This window comes from Microplitis demolitor, chromosome 5 (genome assembly GCF_026212275.2).
Source record: "Microplitis demolitor isolate Queensland-Clemson2020A chromosome 5, iyMicDemo2.1a, whole genome shotgun sequence".
NCBI classification, from domain to species: domain Eukaryota; kingdom Metazoa; phylum Arthropoda; class Insecta; order Hymenoptera; family Braconidae; genus Microplitis; species Microplitis demolitor.
The window spans coordinates 13,715,545-13,734,724 of NC_068549.1; the positions used below are offsets into that span (position 1 = coordinate 13,715,545).

Consider the following 19,180-nt stretch of genomic DNA (forward strand, 5'->3'; position numbering starts at 1 on the left):
TTTTTAATTTTGATTCTTATATTTTAATATGATATAAGTACAGAAAAAATAATTTTCTTTTCTTTTCGATTAACAAGCTATCGCCATTATTTGGAATTCGTCTACTGCGAGCCTTGAGTTTGAAAAGATCTTACATGATCTTCGCTCTAAAAAAATTTGATGCAAAAGCATTTTTTAGAAATTATTCCAAAAACTTGTTTCATAAATCGAAAGCGAGCTTACCAATTTAATTCGCTGTAATTGGTCCATAGAACTTGGCACAAATGGTCGTAAACTAGTGATTTCCATCAATGTAAGATTCTTTAACAGAGCATGGATTCCATTTTGATCTCTGAATAAATCATCAATCGAAGTACGAAGTTTGGACATCCTCATATCCCAGATATCCTATTGAAAGAAAATAATTTGCTGCTTGACTATTATTATGCAATGTTTTATGTTCATAAGTTAAAACTGTGATCAGTTATAACAATAAAACAAAAACAAAACTATGTTCTCGAGAAAGAATGATGATATCTAATTATATACAATTGTATATGACCATATATTGTGATATATAGTTGTATCTAATCATATATCGTTGTATATATATATATATACATCACACCAAAAACAGCACAGCTGTAATAGATTGCGCCAAGTACACGTTCAAATTGCAATAATATATTTACTATTCTACAAAAATATTTGAAATCACTAAATAATGCCAAGTTAAGATGTAACATTCTGCAATAAAACAGTTGATAGATCGGTTCAATTGATATAGATGTACTTAATACAAAAAAGAAATTGGTAAGAAAGACGGAAATCATTAAAATATCAAGTATTTGGAATTTTTTTTAATTAAAAAAGAAAAAAAAATTTTTAGAAAATATACAAATGAAACAAAAAAATTAGTTGAACGTACTTGGTGTGCGTTATTAAAACGAAATAAGTATATCATCTGATTGTAAAACATTTACAAATTATGACATAACAAGTTTTTTGCGTTAACGCACCCCAAGTACGTTCAACTAATTTTTTTTTTTCATTTGTATATTTTCTAAAAATTTTTTTTTCTTTTTTAATTAAAAAAAATTCCAAATACTTGATATTTTAATGATTTCCGTCTTTTTTACCAATTCCTTTTTTGTATTAAGTACATCTATATCAATTGAACCGATCTATCAACTGTTTTATTGCAGAATGTTACATCTTAATTTGGCATTATTTAGTGATTTCAAATATTTTTGTAGAATAGTAAATATATTATTGCAATTTGAACGTGTACTTGGCGCAATCTATTACAGCTGTGCTGTTTTTGGTGTGATTTCAAATCTTTTTGCAAAGGCATTATTATATATATATATATATATATATATATATATATATATATATATATATATATATATTAGGGTGATTCAAAATAAACATTGATTTTTTTTTTAAAGTCTTATGGTCTTAAAAGTTAGTCTTAGGTATTAGAAAAATCCTCCCAAAAGAGTTGCTTGAAAGCTCAATCCTGCTAAGAGCTCAATCAATATTAATTTTCTCATTTGAATTACGTGTAAAAAAATTTTTTTTTTGTTTTTTATAGATAATAGTATTTAAAAAAATTTTTTTCGAAAATCAAAGTACATGGTCTTGTAGCAAATGAAATTCTCTACAAAAAAGCCTTTGAGTGTTTTCTTCGTACAACTAACAGAAAAAAAGTTATGAAGCTTGAAACAATAGTGAATTGAAAAACTTAACGTCAACATAATTTCCGGATTTTATTACGTGTACAAGTTTATATGGTGAATCTATATGCTATGTATAATCAGTAAGGTGTTTTAAAAAGATTTATGAGATCTTACTTATTTTTCGTAATAATTTCGAAAGAAAAATTTTTTTTTTAAGAATTAAAAATTTTTTTCTTTCCGTATTTTTAATTTAAAAAAAAAGTTCTGTTCTGAAAGTAAGGAAAATTTTTCCCATGTGTTCAAAAAAAAATTGACAGATAACATTAGTTCAGAAGAAAAAACCTAAATTTCTATTAAAAAACTGTTTAATATAATGGAAACATAAACTTATACTATTTAATATAGTTTAAAGCTTCATAACTTTTTTAACTTCCCGCTAAGAAAATCGACGATTTTCAAAAATTTCGGGAAGTTATTGTTTTCACCCCGATTTTCGAAAATCGAGTTTTCATCAGATGTCGACGTTTTGAGGTCCTAGGAAGCTATTCTGACTATTTTCAGAATGATGTCCGAGTGTGTGTATGTGTGTGTGTGTGTGTGTGTGTGTGTGTGTGTGTGTGTGTGTGTGTGTGTGTGTGTGTGTGTGTGTGTGTGTGTGTGTGTGTGTGTGTGTGTGTGTAAACTCTTTGTAACTTTTGAACTAATGAATCGATTTGGATGGTTGAGGTGGCAATCGAAAGAGCTTGTTGGCCTTCAACTTTTCTGAAAATTTCAGATTATTTGATCGAATAGACTCGAAAATATTGGCGAATTACGAAAAAAAAAAAAATTTTTTTTTTAGTTTTTTATTGATTTCTCAAAAACGACTTATACGATCGACTTCAAAATCTAATCAGCTCTAGTACTCAATAAAACGCGTCGATTGCCACCTTAGCCATCTTAATCAGTTAATTTGTTCAAGAGATATCGCGGGAGAAGGAAATGGTTAAAAGCAGTTATTTGCGATTATCTTTAAAATTACTTAACCAAACAATTCTTAAATCCGATCAGCCCTAGAACTTAATAAAATACGTCGATTGCGGCCTCAGCCATCAAAATCGGTTCGTTCGGTCGCGAGATATCATTGAAAAAAGAAGTGGTGAAAAACGGGTTTTTTCAAATATCTTCGAAACAGCTAAACCAATCGATTTCAAATTTGAATCAGCTCTAGAATTTAATGAAATGCGCCGATTGCTAGTTCAAACGTCAAAATCGGTTAATTAGTTCAAAAGATATCGGCGTTGAAAAATTAAAAAAATAACATTTTATGTGATTTTTTCCGGATAAATCATAATATAATGTACTAAAATGTGTATGTGTAATATCATACCAACTCTTCCTCTAGTAAGGGAGCCCACGAGGCTAAATGGGAATTTACTCGAGCGTCGTAGAGACCTATTGGGATGCAAAGCTTAGATGATAAGAATAAAAAAATGTTATATGATATATATATACAGTCCGCGGCACTTGGATATCCTCACCTATTTTTTTCAATATCTGATTCTTAATCAAAATTTTTTCTTCCTCCCGCAGATCATAAAAGTAATAGTTACATACATCAGGCCCATCTAAATTAAATTTTATCTCATCTGAAAAAATTACTTGTAGCCATTTATCTATCCAACCCATGTGTTATTTTGCAAATAAAAGTCGTGCTAATATGTGTTTTTGATTCAAAGCCGATTTTTTCTTCAATTTCTTTCTCTTTAGATGCTTTGCCCGTCTTATCACTCTTGTCACAGTTGAAATAGATGCTGCTGTTCCAACTTCTCCCGCTATTTGCCTCACAGTCTTAATGGAATTAAATGCCGCGCAAATTATCATTCGACGTTCCCTTGGCGTTGTTGCGAATTTCTTTCGACCTTTATAATTTTTTCAGTAGTTTTCATTGTTTTACACGAAATTATTAATGACTTTAGCACTTCAATTCACTCTTCTAGCGATTTCAAGATGGGAAAAAATTTTGATTAAGTAAAAAATTAATTTTATTAATTTCTTCAATACTTAACATTTTATTGCGCCCTATTTTATATAGTCACCAATTTTGGTGTTTTAAATCGATTTTAATTTATTCACCTCGCTATAATATTGAAACATAATAATACGAAAATGAAACAAATTAATTCCTTTGCGCAATAAATTTGACTGAGGTTATCCATGTGACGAACTGCCGACCAGTGGCATGTCCCCCTCATGATATTCTCGCTTTGTTTTTCGAACACTAACAACATATTTTGTTTTGTCTTAATTAAGTAATATAAAACATACAGATAATTTTATATATCAGCGAGTAAAGAATCAGTTATTGAAAAAAAATAGGTGAGGCTATCCAAGTGACGTGGACTGTATATATATATATCATATATACTTTTACATCGGTGGGGGAAGCGGCTATAGATTTTTAAATATGTAAAAAAAAAAAACTGTTGCATGGACATCCTCGAGCGCATCAGATATTGATAGCATCAATGCCCTACGTATTTTTAATAATGTACGTATGTTAATCTCAAACATCAAAATCGGATAATTCGTTCGAGAGTTATCGCGGGAGAAAGAAATGGTGAAAAGCGGTTTTTTCTAAATATTTTAGAAACGACTGACGCGATCGATTTCAAATTTTAATCAGCTCTAGAATTCAATAAAACGCGCCGATTGCCACGTCAACTATCAAAATCGATTGATTAGTTCAAAAGCTATCGGCGTTGAAATGTCAAAAAAATAACATTTTATGTTATTTTTTCCGGATAAATCATAATATAACGTAACAAAATGTGCCTGATATCATACCAACTCATCTTTTTTATGGTTTCTTTTGATCATATAATGTCATCGAACTTGGTTTTTAGTTTATTTCATATTATCAACAAAAAAATCGATAAAACGTAGTTTTTAATATTTTTATCGGATATTTCATATTTTATTGTTTCTTACATGAGTCAAAATTTATTTAAATCTTGATTTTGATCCCCGACATTGATTTCTGCCTCAATACACTTATTTTACTGAACAAAATCAGGAACTAAATTTTAAAAACCGCTTCATTGATAATTTTCGATTCTTAAATTTTCAAACTTCAGCATAACAGGTAACTTGTTAGAGCTTGAAAAGATCATAAAAAAACAATTGCATGTGATAGCATTTTCGAGCTCGAAAATAGATCTACACTAATGTTTTCGAGCTCTTTGAGGTCGAAAACAGCGGGAAGTTTTGGGGCTGGCCCGCAGGGTCAACCGACAGACCGATTTTTTCTGTTAGTTCTCCGGAGAAAACAATTAGAAGCTTTTTTGTAAAGAATTTGATTTCCTACAGAACTGTGTGCTTCGATTTTCGAAAAAAAAATTTTTAATACTTTTATTTTTAAAAAACAGAAAAAAAATTTTTTACATGCAATTTGAATGGGAGAATAAGTATTCGTTGAGCTCTTAGTAGAATTGAGATTTCGAGCTGCTCTCTTGGGAGAATTTTTTTTATACTTAAGACTAACTTTTGAGATCATAAGAAAAAAAATTGTTTTTTCTAAAACACCCACATATATATATATATGTATATATATACAATCGGGGACATTAATTCGAGTTGGTTTCTCGAGCAAAGTAAATTTTACTTATCTCAAAAAATTATTTCAAGTTCAATCATTTTTATGCCCAATCAGAGATAATGAAATTCTTTTATTATTTGAAGCCGCCAAATTTAATGTTATCAATAAATCTCGAAACTCAGAAACCGACTCGAATTAATGTCCCCGATTGTAGGTGTATGCGATGTCAATTTTATAATTATAAGTGGCGAACAATTTTAAGCACTGCCTTAATTTTTCGCTACCCTCGCGGTTTTAAATCAGCCTGGAAACACCCTGGAAGTGGAAACACGGTGGAATCATGGTGGATCCAGGATGGTTACAGGGTGGGTTTGTGCCATTTTATCACCGTGTATACACGGTGGATACACCGCGTAACCACCGTGGAATCATGGTGATAACATGATAAAAACCCACCGTGTAACCGCCGTGGATCCACCGTGACAGTATTTCAATATTTTCTTTTTATACATTATATATATGTTTTCAGCGATGATATCGTTAATCATTACTAAAATTTTGGATAAAACAACAATTTTCCAAATTTTGAGATGTTCAATTGGATTTATCTCGAAAACTACTAGTTCTACGGTAGTCTTAGATAACTTTTTTTGTAGAAAATCAAATTCCCTACAAAATAAAGTCCTGTACAATTTTGTCATAAAGTTACCGGCTTGCGAGTAAAATAGAAAAAATTATAAAATTCGAGAAAAAATTGACTTTAACATTTTTCACTGTTGAGGCCGGTTACAAAACATAAATTAGCTACAAGCGCTTTTAAAGAGGAAAGATTTCTCTGTGATTTCCGCCTATGGCCCATAAAATATCTTAAAATGCCGCGAAGCTATAGATAATTGAAATAAAAAGAATTACAATTTACGTGTTAATTACATGGGAAAATTTCAAATTCATTTAGCGAGTACTTAAAATAAAAATTAAGAGCTCATTTTTGGTGAGAATTTTCTTTTTCAATGTGTACAAAGATATTTTGACACGGGACTTGAAAAAAAAGAATAATCATCTCAAACGAAGTACCCTAATATATATATATATATATATATATATATATATATATATATATATATATATATTAGAGTGATTTAAAAAAATCGACTATTTTTTTTTTTATCAGAACACAAACTCAAAAGTTTCAGTATGATTAAAGAAGACGCGTTAAAATTTAAGCCCTTAAAATTAATATTAAGTAGGGTAACTACTCCAGTCTGTGATTACCCACCAGTGAATGACCGGTATGCAGAAGAATGATTATAATAATTTTAAAATTAAATTAAAAGTTATTATTTACTTGTGAATGTAATCTTACATGTCTTTATTATTATTAAATCACAACGAATTGAAGTGATTTATAAAATTATCATTAAAAAAAATTAAAATTATATAGAGGATTGAAGAGTTATTAGAGAAATATTGAATTTGGACATAAACGTTTGAAAAAAATCATTTTTAAAAACTATGTGTTTTTCAATAGTAGTAATTGATTTTTTTATAAAATAGTAAATTTATAATCATCTATATAAGTAAATTAATCAAGAAAATTGACTTTGGGTACGCGAAATCAACATAAATATTTTGTTTTTATTAATTTTAAGTTGATTATGCACTATATAACGGTGACCTTGGCTACTTCGTGTCTAATAGCCACGAACCACAGTTACAAAATTTCCCGATTAAATAATTAATTAATAATAAATTATTAAATATAAATATAAATTATAATTACGATGTTGCTGGTTCTGAACGCGGAAATAAATCTCAGAGATGGGTCGACTCGCTTTGACCGGACACGCGGCTGAAATTAACTTATTCTAGAGACACTGGTGATGAAAAGTAATTTCTTTGAGGCTTAATTTAATTTTTATGTACAACTAATTTTATTTAACCAACTCCCAAATATGTACAGAATTTCCCCTTTTCTTATAATTAATAAATGTCCAGCGTACAACAAAATAAATATATTTATCCGTAATTATTTAATGGACACGGGGTAATAAATTAAATAATTGTTTAAAGTAAAATATTACGTTGAAGAGAGAGAGAGTATAAAATAACAATTTTATCGTAAATCTTATCTGGTTTGTTGTATTCGACGTACCGACGGAACTGGACGCCGCTGCATCATAGACCTCCTCTTCTTGATCCTGACTGTGGTATACGACTTGATGTTGGGTGCACTCACAAATCACTTAACTAATAATTAATAAAATTTGGTTCTGTAAACCAGATATATATATATAACAAAACTAATTTAAGATTTACAGTTTACAAAAGAAAATCGAGCGAATTCAATGACGAGGCTGTCGTTGTCGGCACTTCGACTTGAGTGTCTCTTAAATTGATTGCCTGCACTTGAATCTCGAGTCGATCGCTTGGACTTGAATCTCGATTGAAATCTTGAACTTAAATGTCGGACTAAATGACTAGATATCGTTAGGCCGACTCAAATAAATTGTTATGAGTCCTGGTGCTAGAGTGGGACCTCGCTAAGCGTCCTCAGTGCACTCTAGCTGATGGCCAGGGCCTAAGTCTCTGAGCAAGTGTTTGCTGGCCCTTTTATATCTTAATTTTGGAGGGGTGGAACTACCCCACTGTCGTCTAAGTTCGAATTCGATCTAGGTGGCCTCTAACATGGCCCCCAAGTGACTAAGGAAGTGTTAATTAATATACAAATTATTCTAATAGATGGCCGTAGAATCAGTTAGACTTTGCGCTCGATTTTCAAATCGTAAAATCAAAACGCACGTTTACAACTAGTGTACTTTATTACTGTACTAAGCCAGTAAATGACCGACAAGTCATTTATTGGTAAGCCCGAAATTTGTCAAGCCCAGTAAATGACCGTGTGCTTGTTTTTATTCGTTATTTGATTTTATGGAATAAACGCGGCTTTTGAATTTAGGTAAACTTTTTGTTTCGTATTTTTTAAGAATTTAAAAAAAAATTTCAAAATCGGTTCATATCCACCAAAAATATAATCTTGCACTCTGTTTTCGTGCGCACCGACTAGACTATTCAGGATTAAAAAGTATTCAGAATGATTAACAATTTTTAATACTTGCCGCATCATTTCATATCATAACCAGTGGCAGAAATTCAAGTATAATTTCAGCGTTAAAAATTGTTTGGAATGAGTAAAAATCTTGTATTCTGACGCTTTACAGTAGTAAGAATGATTTGATATGATTAATCGTGAAATTTCAAAAATGATTTACATGATTTCGAAGGATTAAAAATGATTAAAAAATCAATGCTTCTTAATCCTATCGAATGATTTTGTTTACTCAGGGTACTGAGTGTCAAAAAAAAAAAAAATAAGACTGTAGAAGAATAAGATTCAATTTATAAAATCAAAGAGTTTTTCGTTAATTTTATCATTTTATTTATTAAACATTTTTTTGTTCTTTGAATTTCAAAAATTGTATATCTTTAACCAATTCAAAGATTAGTATAATAATTTAAAAGTGTTAAATAATTAAATTAATAATTTACGTTAATCAAAATTTATTAACTACATAAATATGATAGTTAAACAAACGTACTTTAATAATTATATTATTTTATACAGTTGAAATTGTTAATGTGATATTAATATAGCTTACAAGTATTTTTCCGCATTCAAAATGATTATTTTTATAAAAACACAACAGCTATTTTCATCCATTGGTTCTGTGATTATAAGGATTCGTTGAATGAAATAATAAAATTTTAACAAAATACTAAAATTGATGTTTTTTCCTCCTTAAAATTATTAATTTATCGGTCGGATACAATATAATTTCTGGGAAAATTAACTCCAAGTCAGAACTGAATTCGTCGGTCATTTACTGGATAGTGCCCGGTCATTCAATGGGCGAAAGCAGTCATTCACTGGGTCTTTACATTTTACGCTGATTATATGTAATTTTATAAAAACTATGATCAAATAAATAAATCACGATGAATATCAAAAGATAAATGATGTCGCAATGCAATTATAATAGTTTGACTGAGCTTCAAAGTTTATTATAGTTTTTATTAGTCAAAATATCTGCCACTACAACAAATCGGTCATTCATTGGGCAGATTACCCTACTCCCAGATTGCGATTTTCAATTTCCCATTTAAATAACATTGAAAAAAAAATTACAAGTTTGGAATCTGAGTTGCAAATTTTTTAATAAAAAAATTTACTACTATTATTGTTAAAAAAATTGATAATTGAAATGATTTGGATTATTAATTTTTTTGAAAATGGGAAATGAAAGTCATTTTGATTTTTATTTAAAAAAAATTGGTTAATGTAAATTATATTAATTCATTACTTTGTCCAAAATTGTTAATTGAAACGATTTAAATGATTAATTTTTTCAAAAATGGTTAATTAAAATACTTTTAATTAACTATTTTTAAAAACATGTACAATTAAAAGTATTTCAATTTTAAATTTTTTGAAAAATGGGTAGTTAAAAGTATTTTAATTTTTAATTTTTTGGAAAATGTTAAATGCGAAGCATCATAGTGAGCTTTACAGTCGAAAAATTTTTTTCGCCTTATTTCGGCAACTATTTCAATTAATATACCTTTGTTAGTTCATGGAATTAAGATATGTTGCATACTATTTTGAAGATAATTTTATGGAGGTTAATTTCATATTTTTCAAAAATTCATTTAGTTCAATAATAACGGAAAAAACATCAAAATAGTTTAAAAAAATTTCCTGTCCATCAAGTCTAAAACCCACATACATTATAACTTGCAAAAAAATCGAATAATTGAATCAAATTTTTTTTTTTAAATTCTTTGAAAAAGTAGGTCTCCTATTGCGAATGGCTAGGTAACTCAGTGCCGTTTAATTACAATTAATAAAATAAAAAAAGGCTGCATAACTACATATATACACTGTAAAAAATAAGGTTCTGACATCAAACTCCCTAGGAGTTTGACGAATTTCCTCTTTCGTGAAACCAAATTCGTTCGAACCAACAAAAACTAGTTTATCTCAAGAAAATCATTTTTATTGAATTAAAATCTCTACTCGATTATGAGAAATTGCTTAAGCGTTTATGATAAAGTTTTTAAGTTTGACCGTAATTAAACTAACATTTTAATAAATAGGAAAATATATTTAAATTAAAGTTTGGATGTACTTGATTTAAAAACAAAAAATTCTTGAAACAAACTTTTCAATTTTAAGAAATTTAACTGAAACTCTTGAAACGTTTAGTTTGACAACTTTACATATTTCAATGAAATAAAAGTAGTTTCCTATAATACCGAATGTGTCGTGTCAACCGACGAGTTCCTTGGAGAGAGAATCCGATGAGGTTAAAAAAATAATTTCACGCACTCACATTAAAACTGAAAAATATTCGACAAGAATATAAATGTATTCGTTACAAAATATCGAACTATATTTGAATGAAAGTCTTTATGTTATCGATTCGATAAAAAAATTTATTTATAAAAAGAGTCACATATTTATCTCGTTTAGATCAATCTATAAGCAGTTGACTGTATATGTCCATTCAATATGAAAACAAAGTACTAGAAGCACAACTAAACTAAAATTTTCCTGCTGGTTCTGTAGCGTAGCGGTCAGGTGTCTGGCTCTTGCGCGTAAGGTGCTGGGTTCGAATCCTCCGTATGGGTGATATTAAAATTATTTAATTTTTCACTAAAAACTGTGAGTATGTAAGGATGATTTGTAAAGTATAATTGATATAATATAATAATATAATGTAATTGTCCCAATACTTAATAAAAGAAAAAAAAATAATAATAAAAATAACATCAAATCAAAAATAAAAAAATAAATACATAAGAAAAAAAAATTTTTTTTTAATAAATTATTAATGAGATATTAAAGGCAATATTTATTTGATTCAGATTACTGTTTTTTTGGATCGATCTAACACAGCAATTTGAAATAAGTAGATTTTTTATTGAATCAATAAAATTTAAATTTAACTGAAAATTCATACCTTCAATCACCTTACAATTTACTTTAAGTGAAATTTTTAACTTATTCATATAAAACAAAAATCATTGTTGTATCAACAGCATAAATGACTTGAACTAATTTCTAGTTTTTTTAAGTGAAAAAATGTATTGAGTTATATCAAATACTATAGAGTTAGCTCAAACGATTCGGTACCTTCCCTCAAGAAACTCTCAGTTGGAGCAAAGTATACTGTCGAACGTAGAGGGCGGTAGACTCAATCGCTTGACGCGCTTGGCTGCATCTAAACGCACGGAGTACTTGAGCCAAACGAATCTGGTTTAATGTTAGGAATCTTTTTTTACAGTATATATATATATATATATATATATATATATTAGGGTGCTTCGTTTCCGGCGAAAGTATTTTTTTTGTTGCTCATCAAGCAAAATATTGTTTTTTATACTAAAACAAAGTTCCTGCCAAGTTTGAGCTCTTAATTCCAATCCTAAGTACTTTCCATTTGATTTCCAAGATTTCCCATTTAAAATACACGTAAATTAAATTACTTTTTTTTTAACTTTCTAATACTCAGCTGCGTTTTATGATATCAACGCGGTTTTGATCGCAAATTAAAGGGCATTTGGTGTTCTTCAAAAGTACCTATAGTAACTTAGCTGTGATTCCAGCTATTTTACTGATGTCCGTTGAGAAAGTCATTTTTCGTAGCAAATTGACTTTTCTTGGTTTGCAGAACGTAAACCAATGAATGCACACCAAAAATGTGAATCGCAATTTTATAGGAAATTTTATTTCCTTCAAAAAAAGTCCTATGAGTCAAGTCGCTAAAGTCCATAGTTTCCAAGTAATAGGAGTTTTAATAATTCAAAAAATAAAATAGCAATTGTCATTTTTTTTTTTTGATATTTTATTTTTTTAAATTATTAAAACTCTTATAACTCGAAAACTATGGACTTTAGCGACTTGATTCATGGGGGTTTTTTTTAAGGGAATAAAATTTTCTATAGAATTCCTATTTACATTTTTGGTGTGCATTCATTGGTTTACGTTTTGCAAGCCAATAAAGGTCAATTTGTTACGAAAAATGACTTCCTCAGCGTACTTCAGTGAAATAGCTGGAATTATAGCTAAGTTACTACGGGCACTTTTGAAGAACACAAAATGCTCTACAATTTGCGACCAAAACCGCGTCGATATCATAAAGTGTAGCTGAGTATTGGAAAGTTAAAAAAAAAAAAAAAAAGTAATTTGATTTACGTGTATTTTAAATGAGAAATCTTTGAAATCAAATGGAAAATACTTAGGATTGGACTTAAGAGCTCAAACTTGGCAGGAATTTTTGTTTTAGCATAAAAAACAATATTTTGCTTGATGAGCAACAAAAAAAATACTTTTGCCGGAAACGAAGCACCCTAATATATATATATATATATATATATATATATATATATATATTCATATTTGAAAAATTACTCGTTTTAATTACAGAAAAATATATACAAGTATTTTTTTCGATTTAAAAAAAAAATTTTTTTTCAAAAGTTATAGGATTTTTTAATTAAAAAATATTTAATGTTGGCTAACTTCAGAGATGAGAATTGACAATTGAAAAAAATAAAAAAATACTCGTGTAGATTTCGAAAAATTTTAAGTAAACAGAGCAAGCTTTTTATTTTCATATCAATTTAGAACTTAGAAATAAAGAATTTAATATTTAATTTTTGAGTTATAACGGAGATAATTTTTTTTTTACTAAGCTAAAAAATTTATCGTCTTAATTTTGAAAAAATAAACACGAGTATTTTTTTTAAATTCAAAAAAATTTTTTTTTCTTAAAGATAAGGAATTGTCAATTTAAAAAATGTTGGATGTGGGCCAACTTCGAGGTCATCATAAAAATACATTCTAGTCGCTTCGGTATAATGACCCGCTGACGAGTTATAAAATTCTAAAGTTCAAAAAAGTATTCCCTCGTGTTATTCTAATGGAAAATGGAAAAATCGCGACGATGCTCTTTTCACTATTGACATTGCTATTCAAGTTTGAAAACACCAATGTAATCAAAGGTAATGTCAAATGATAAAATATTTAGAATAACGTTTTTAAGCTCTTTCATCTCGATTTATAAAATTTTTTCTTTTTATAATTTATCGTTTTCAAAAAAATCCAAAGATTATTAGACGTCAGCTAGCTCTAGTATCATATTTTCTTTTTTACTTTACTTTTAATTCCCGATGAAAAAAGATTTTATATAACTGCCCCGGGAAAAAAATGTTCATATCTGGCTATGTATAATTAGATATGATTCATATATGTTTATATATGAGTATACATGTTCATATATGACCATATATAAAGGTAGAGAAATTTCTTCTGTCTTATACACAAATCATATAAGAGTATATACGATCATGTATGATCATTTATGACACAACATAAAATATTTTGCCTCGATATTCAGTTCATATAAGATCTTATATGGGTATATATAAATGTATATATGAAGATATAGCCGGGGAAAAAAAGTTCATATCTGGCTATATATAATTAGATATGACCATATAAGATCATACATGAATCATATATTTTCAAATATGATTTAGATTTGTTCATGTATGAGTCATACATGTTCATATACGACCATATATAAAGGCAAAGAAATTTCTTCTTACTTATACCCAAATCATATACGATCATATATGGTCATGTATGATCATATATGATACAACATAAAGTATTTTTACTCGATGTTCAGTCCACATAAGATCATAAATGATCATATACAGACATATATGGACATATATACTTACGCAAAAAATTAAAGGAACAGAAAAATTTTATAAATTTTTTGGTGATTTGTGGAAGGCTGTAACTTTTTGAAAAATAATCGTATCGAGATTTTAAAAAAGCATTTTATAGCTTGATATCTCTAGTTTCGGTGCATTTTCATCAAAATTTTTCAAGAGCTCAGGCTATTGCACAAATATGAGAATTACCGCGAGACAAAAAATTTTTAAATGCAAGTAAATGACAAAAGAAAAAAATTTCCAAAAAATTTTAAAAAAGTTTCAATTTCTTTTGAAATTTTTTGGAAATTCTTTTTTTTGGAATTTCCTTGCATTTGCTGAGTAACCAACGCAAAAATTTAAAAAAGTCGAAAAAAAATTATTTTTTCATTTCTATTATGATTACACAATTAAAAGAACAAAACTTGTTCCTTTAATTGTTTAGCAAAAATTTGATCGATCATTTCCAAAAAATAATTCGATAGTACAATTTGAAAACTGACAGGATTATTGGGGGTACATGAAGCTAAAAAAGTCCCTGGCAACATGAGTCTTTTCATCAAGTAGTGGTTGATGCCCTTTTTTTGAAAGTCCTTTCTTTGTACTTACTTCTAATGGATGTTAAAAATAAAAAAAAATTTTTTTTTCAGAAAAATGATGAAAAGGTCTTGTAGGGAGTTTATTCAAGCTTTTAACGCCATATATAAGATTATATATGGTCATGCATGATCATACATGAAAGACCATAAAAATTTTCAAATGCTGTTCAACTCGTGTAAGATCAGATATGGTCAGGAATGAACATATATGATATTACATAAAATTTCTTATAAGTTGCTTAACTTTTCTGAAATCAGATATAGTCAGGTATAAAGAGACATGAAAGTTCTTTACATGATGTTTAACGCATCTAAAATCAAATATGGTCAGGTATGAACATATATGATAAAACTCAAGTTCAAATTTTAAGTTTAACTTTCAAGTTAAACTCAAGTTTAAATTTTATTTTTTTAATTTGTTGAAGATAAAAAAAACTTCTGATTCCATATTAGAAAACAAACTTCTCAAATACCATGTAAAATATCAATATAAACGTAATGATTGTTGAGATTTCTAAGATCAATATATGAACCTATTGGATAGTCCCAACTATTAAATCCATGATTTGGCAGAGTGGTACAAGCTTTAACTGCTACGCAGAAGGATCCAGGTTCGAATCCCAGAAAAATATCGAATACTTTTTCGTCGATAAAAAAATTAATAATAAGTGAACAATAACTATAAATAAATAAATTTCAATGAATGTTACTGAATAATAAAATTAAAACATTATTTTTTTAGTTTAAACAATTTTCGTCAAACCTATATGTATATCATATATGATCATATCTAATCGTATAAGATCATACCTAATCAAATATGATCATATATGATCAGACATGGCCAATTTTTATATATAATCATATATGGTCAGACATGAGATTTTTTTTCCCGGGTATATGAATTATAAACAATTGGATAGAAGTGATACATAATTATATAAAATTTTTATATAATTATATAGAATTATATACAATCGTATTTAATTCTATATAACAATGCAAAAAAGAATAATAAAATTATATACAAATGTATATATTTGTATACAATTATATAGAATTGTATATATTATTATATATAATCTATATGAATGCAGTATGTAATTATATACAAAGGTATATATTGATATACACGGAAAAAACAAGATAGTACTGGTTACTGTTCTGCGCAGTAATCAACGAACAATATAGGTAGAAATACATTTTAACATGACTGATTCATGTTAGAACAGGAGTGACTTATAGCTTAACACGAACTATTACTTTTTAAACAGTAACCAGTACTGTCCTACACAGTACATTAAACATATGACTGGTTACTGTCCAAATAATTGTCATTAATATCCAAAACAGTACTCAGTCCTGTTCTGATATGAACGGTTACTACATTCATATGTCTCGTTACTATTCTTGACAGTAGAGGTCTATAATTGAAATCTGTCAAGTATAGATTATAAAATTTTTCAGGTTATTATTCATATGTATGTATAGATATAGATAAGATTGCGTTAATATTTAAAAATAATCAGTTTTTCTTCTTTTTTATATAAGGATTAATAAAATAAAATTAAAATAGAGCTTGATAACTTAGTTTAATGGTTAATCAGATTTTTTTAAAGTACCTTTATTTGACTCTTGCTTACATAAATTAACTATCATTATTTTATAAAATAAAAAGCTTTTTACATTTAAGATAAGTAACAACTAAATCCATCGTTTTAAAATATACTGACCTCCGCTTTTATTGATAGGAGTGTAACTGAACAGTAATTTAAGTCTTCAATATCTAAATATTTCCAATACGTACAAGTACTAAAATCGCTATCAAATTTGTACGCATATAATGATAAAATCACTATTATTTATTTGTAAGTTTTTATTATATCAAATCATTTTTTATCATAATTATTAAAGCACACTGACAGAAAACTATTAAACTTTAGAGAAAGGTTAAAGTAGACCTCTACTGTCAAGAATAGTAACGAGACATATGAATGTAGTAACCGTTCATGTTAGAACAGGGCTGAGTACTGTTTTGGATATTAATGACAATTATTTAGACAGTAACCAGTCATATGTTTAATGTACTGTGTAGGACAGTACTGGTTACTGTTTAAAAAGTAATAGTTCGTGTTAAGCTATAACTCACTCCTGTTCTAACATGAATCAGTCATGTTAAAATGTATTTTTACCTATATTGTTCGTTGATTACGGCGCAGAACAGTAACCAGTACTATCTTGTTTTTTCCATGTACAAATTATATACAAATAAGATATAATTACGTACGGTTGTATACAAATCGATCGGGCCATTTTTTCTATCCAATTGTATAAAATCTTTTTTCATCGGCTTGTCATCTACAAATAAAATTTGCTTCAATAAAAGTGGCGACATGCATTCGTGCAATCAAGCAAATTTTATAAAAACTATCTTGCGATTACGAGAAAGGTAATATTTTTGTTGATATACCTATAAAAATTTAATACTTACTTTTACAATCGTCCGAATGCTATCAACATTAACGAAATCATCTGAAGCAACATTGAGCAATATGTGGGTCACATCCATATAGTGCTTACTCGGCATTGCCGTAAAATCCCTATAAGCAAAAAAAAAATTATCATGTGTACTTGTATATTGCGGGTGCGTCATTTCGGAGCATTTTTTTTTTTTTAAGTGCATATGGAAAAAGCCATAGTTCAACACAAAAAAAAAATTTTCGCGCAAGAAAAAAATTCAATGTCGATTACAGACCTAGCTCATTGAAAAATTCGATTTTCTCATTTAAATAACACGGGAAAATTTTTTTTTTTAGCTTTAAGTATTTTTTACTCGTTAAAAAATGAATATATTGAATAGAATAATACATGTTTTTGTAGGAAGTTGAACGCTTTACAAAAAAGGTCTCTTATCACTTTTCGATAAATCCATCTGTTCAAAAGTTCCTAGAGCTCGAAGTAAAGTTGGATATCTTTTTACTCTACCGGCGAAACTATCAGACTTATCATAAAATGTTATAGGATCGATTTTGTTGACAATTTTACTCTCTAGAAATTATTATCAATAAAGTTTTTTCAAATTCTGTATTGTTTTCTAGTTATTTTCATTTTAATGTCGAGCTCTTGAAATCGATCAGAACCACTTTTTCAATAGCTTGAAATTAAAATGAAAATAACTAGAAAACAACGCGGAATTTGAAAAAACTTTACTGATAATAATTTGTAAAGAATAAAATTTTCAACAAAAAAGACTCTACAACATTTTGTGATAAGTCAGATAGTTTCGCCGGAAAAGTAAAAAGATCTCCAACTTTACTTCGAGCTCTAATAACTTTTGAACAGATGGATTTATCGAAAAATGATAAGAGACCTTTTTTGTAGAGCGTTCAATTTCCTACAAAAACATGTGTTAGTCTATTCGATCTATTCATTTTTTAACGAGTAAAAAATACTTATAGCTAAAAAAAAAAATTTTCCCGTGTTATTTAAATGGGAAAATCGAATTTTTCAATGAGCAAATTATTTAATTTTTCGATCTGTATATATATATATATACAAATATATATGCTTTCCTACTTTGACTGTTTTTCATTTTCTTTGATGATGTCAAGATTTTCTAGTTGCATCCAATCTGGACAAAGAATTCGGCATTTCTGTTGTTGTTTCAGGCTGATAGCTAACCAAATTGGCACTTTAACTGGTAGACTAGCACGAAATGGACCAATTGAACCAGAAATTAAGTGAATTTGACCGAAGTTAAAATTAGGAACAATATCAACAAGTTTTTTTTCACCGAGAAATTCTACCTCATGTGGATCCATTAGTACTATTTGTTATTTTAAGAAATTTTTAATGGTTAAGTTTTTAATTCAATTACATTTTAAGACTGGCCTGTATCTAACAAATTTTCCGAATTTGAAATTTCTATTGACTCCCTTAAAGCTGGACCGCACCTAAAAATTCCTTAGATTTTTTTAGGTAATTTTAGAATTCTTATTACACTTCAAATATAGATGCTTTTTAAATAATGATGAGTTTAACAAAAAGCTTTTTTCTACTCTTCCTCGGAACCTAAAAATCTATGCCACAAGCCTCAGTTTGTGAATTATGGATTTTACTAAAATTTGCATGCAGTGCTGCCAGGACGTGCGATATTTTTACCCCCTCCTGCCTTTACACTCAATGCTATTTCACCTCAGGAGGGGGTAAAAATATCGCACGTTCTGGCAGCACTGTTTGCATGTATTTTCTTGGTAAAGTTAGGATTCATCATGGCGGTCATTTCTTTCAGATTCGTAGCATAAAATCTCCAAGAATGTTTTACATTATATTTTCGAGCTGTATAAAATAATAAAAAATATATAGAAAATTACGGATGATGAAATTAATCAACGAATAATCCCTAATAGCAAAGTTTGTTTTAGCAAAAGCTTACGTTACAAAAGCTTCCTTGAATTTTTCGTCAAATTTCCGTCAACTTCGGACTTTTCCATTTTTACGACAATTTGTATGCAACTTGCTATTGAATTTGACGTAAATTTACTGCCCGAATTAGAATGCAA

The 19,180-nt window shown here is 28.4% G+C and overlaps 1 protein-coding gene across 1 annotated transcript; it reads right to left on the bottom strand.

The window, feature by feature from the left end:
* On the bottom strand, positions 1 to 18,748 carry LOC103574382 (DNA replication complex GINS protein PSF2). The gene is made up of 4 exons (XM_014444297.2): positions 18,195 to 18,748; positions 17,110 to 17,218; positions 223 to 387; positions 1 to 146 (listed from the first exon to the last, which is right to left on the bottom strand). The coding sequence occupies exons 1-4, from the start codon at positions 18,437 to 18,439 to the stop codon at positions 102 to 104; spliced, it is 564 nt and encodes a 187-aa protein (XP_014299783.1). The 5' UTR covers positions 18,440 to 18,748; the 3' UTR covers positions 1 to 101.
* Between the last annotated feature and the right edge of the window lie 432 nt (positions 18,749 to 19,180).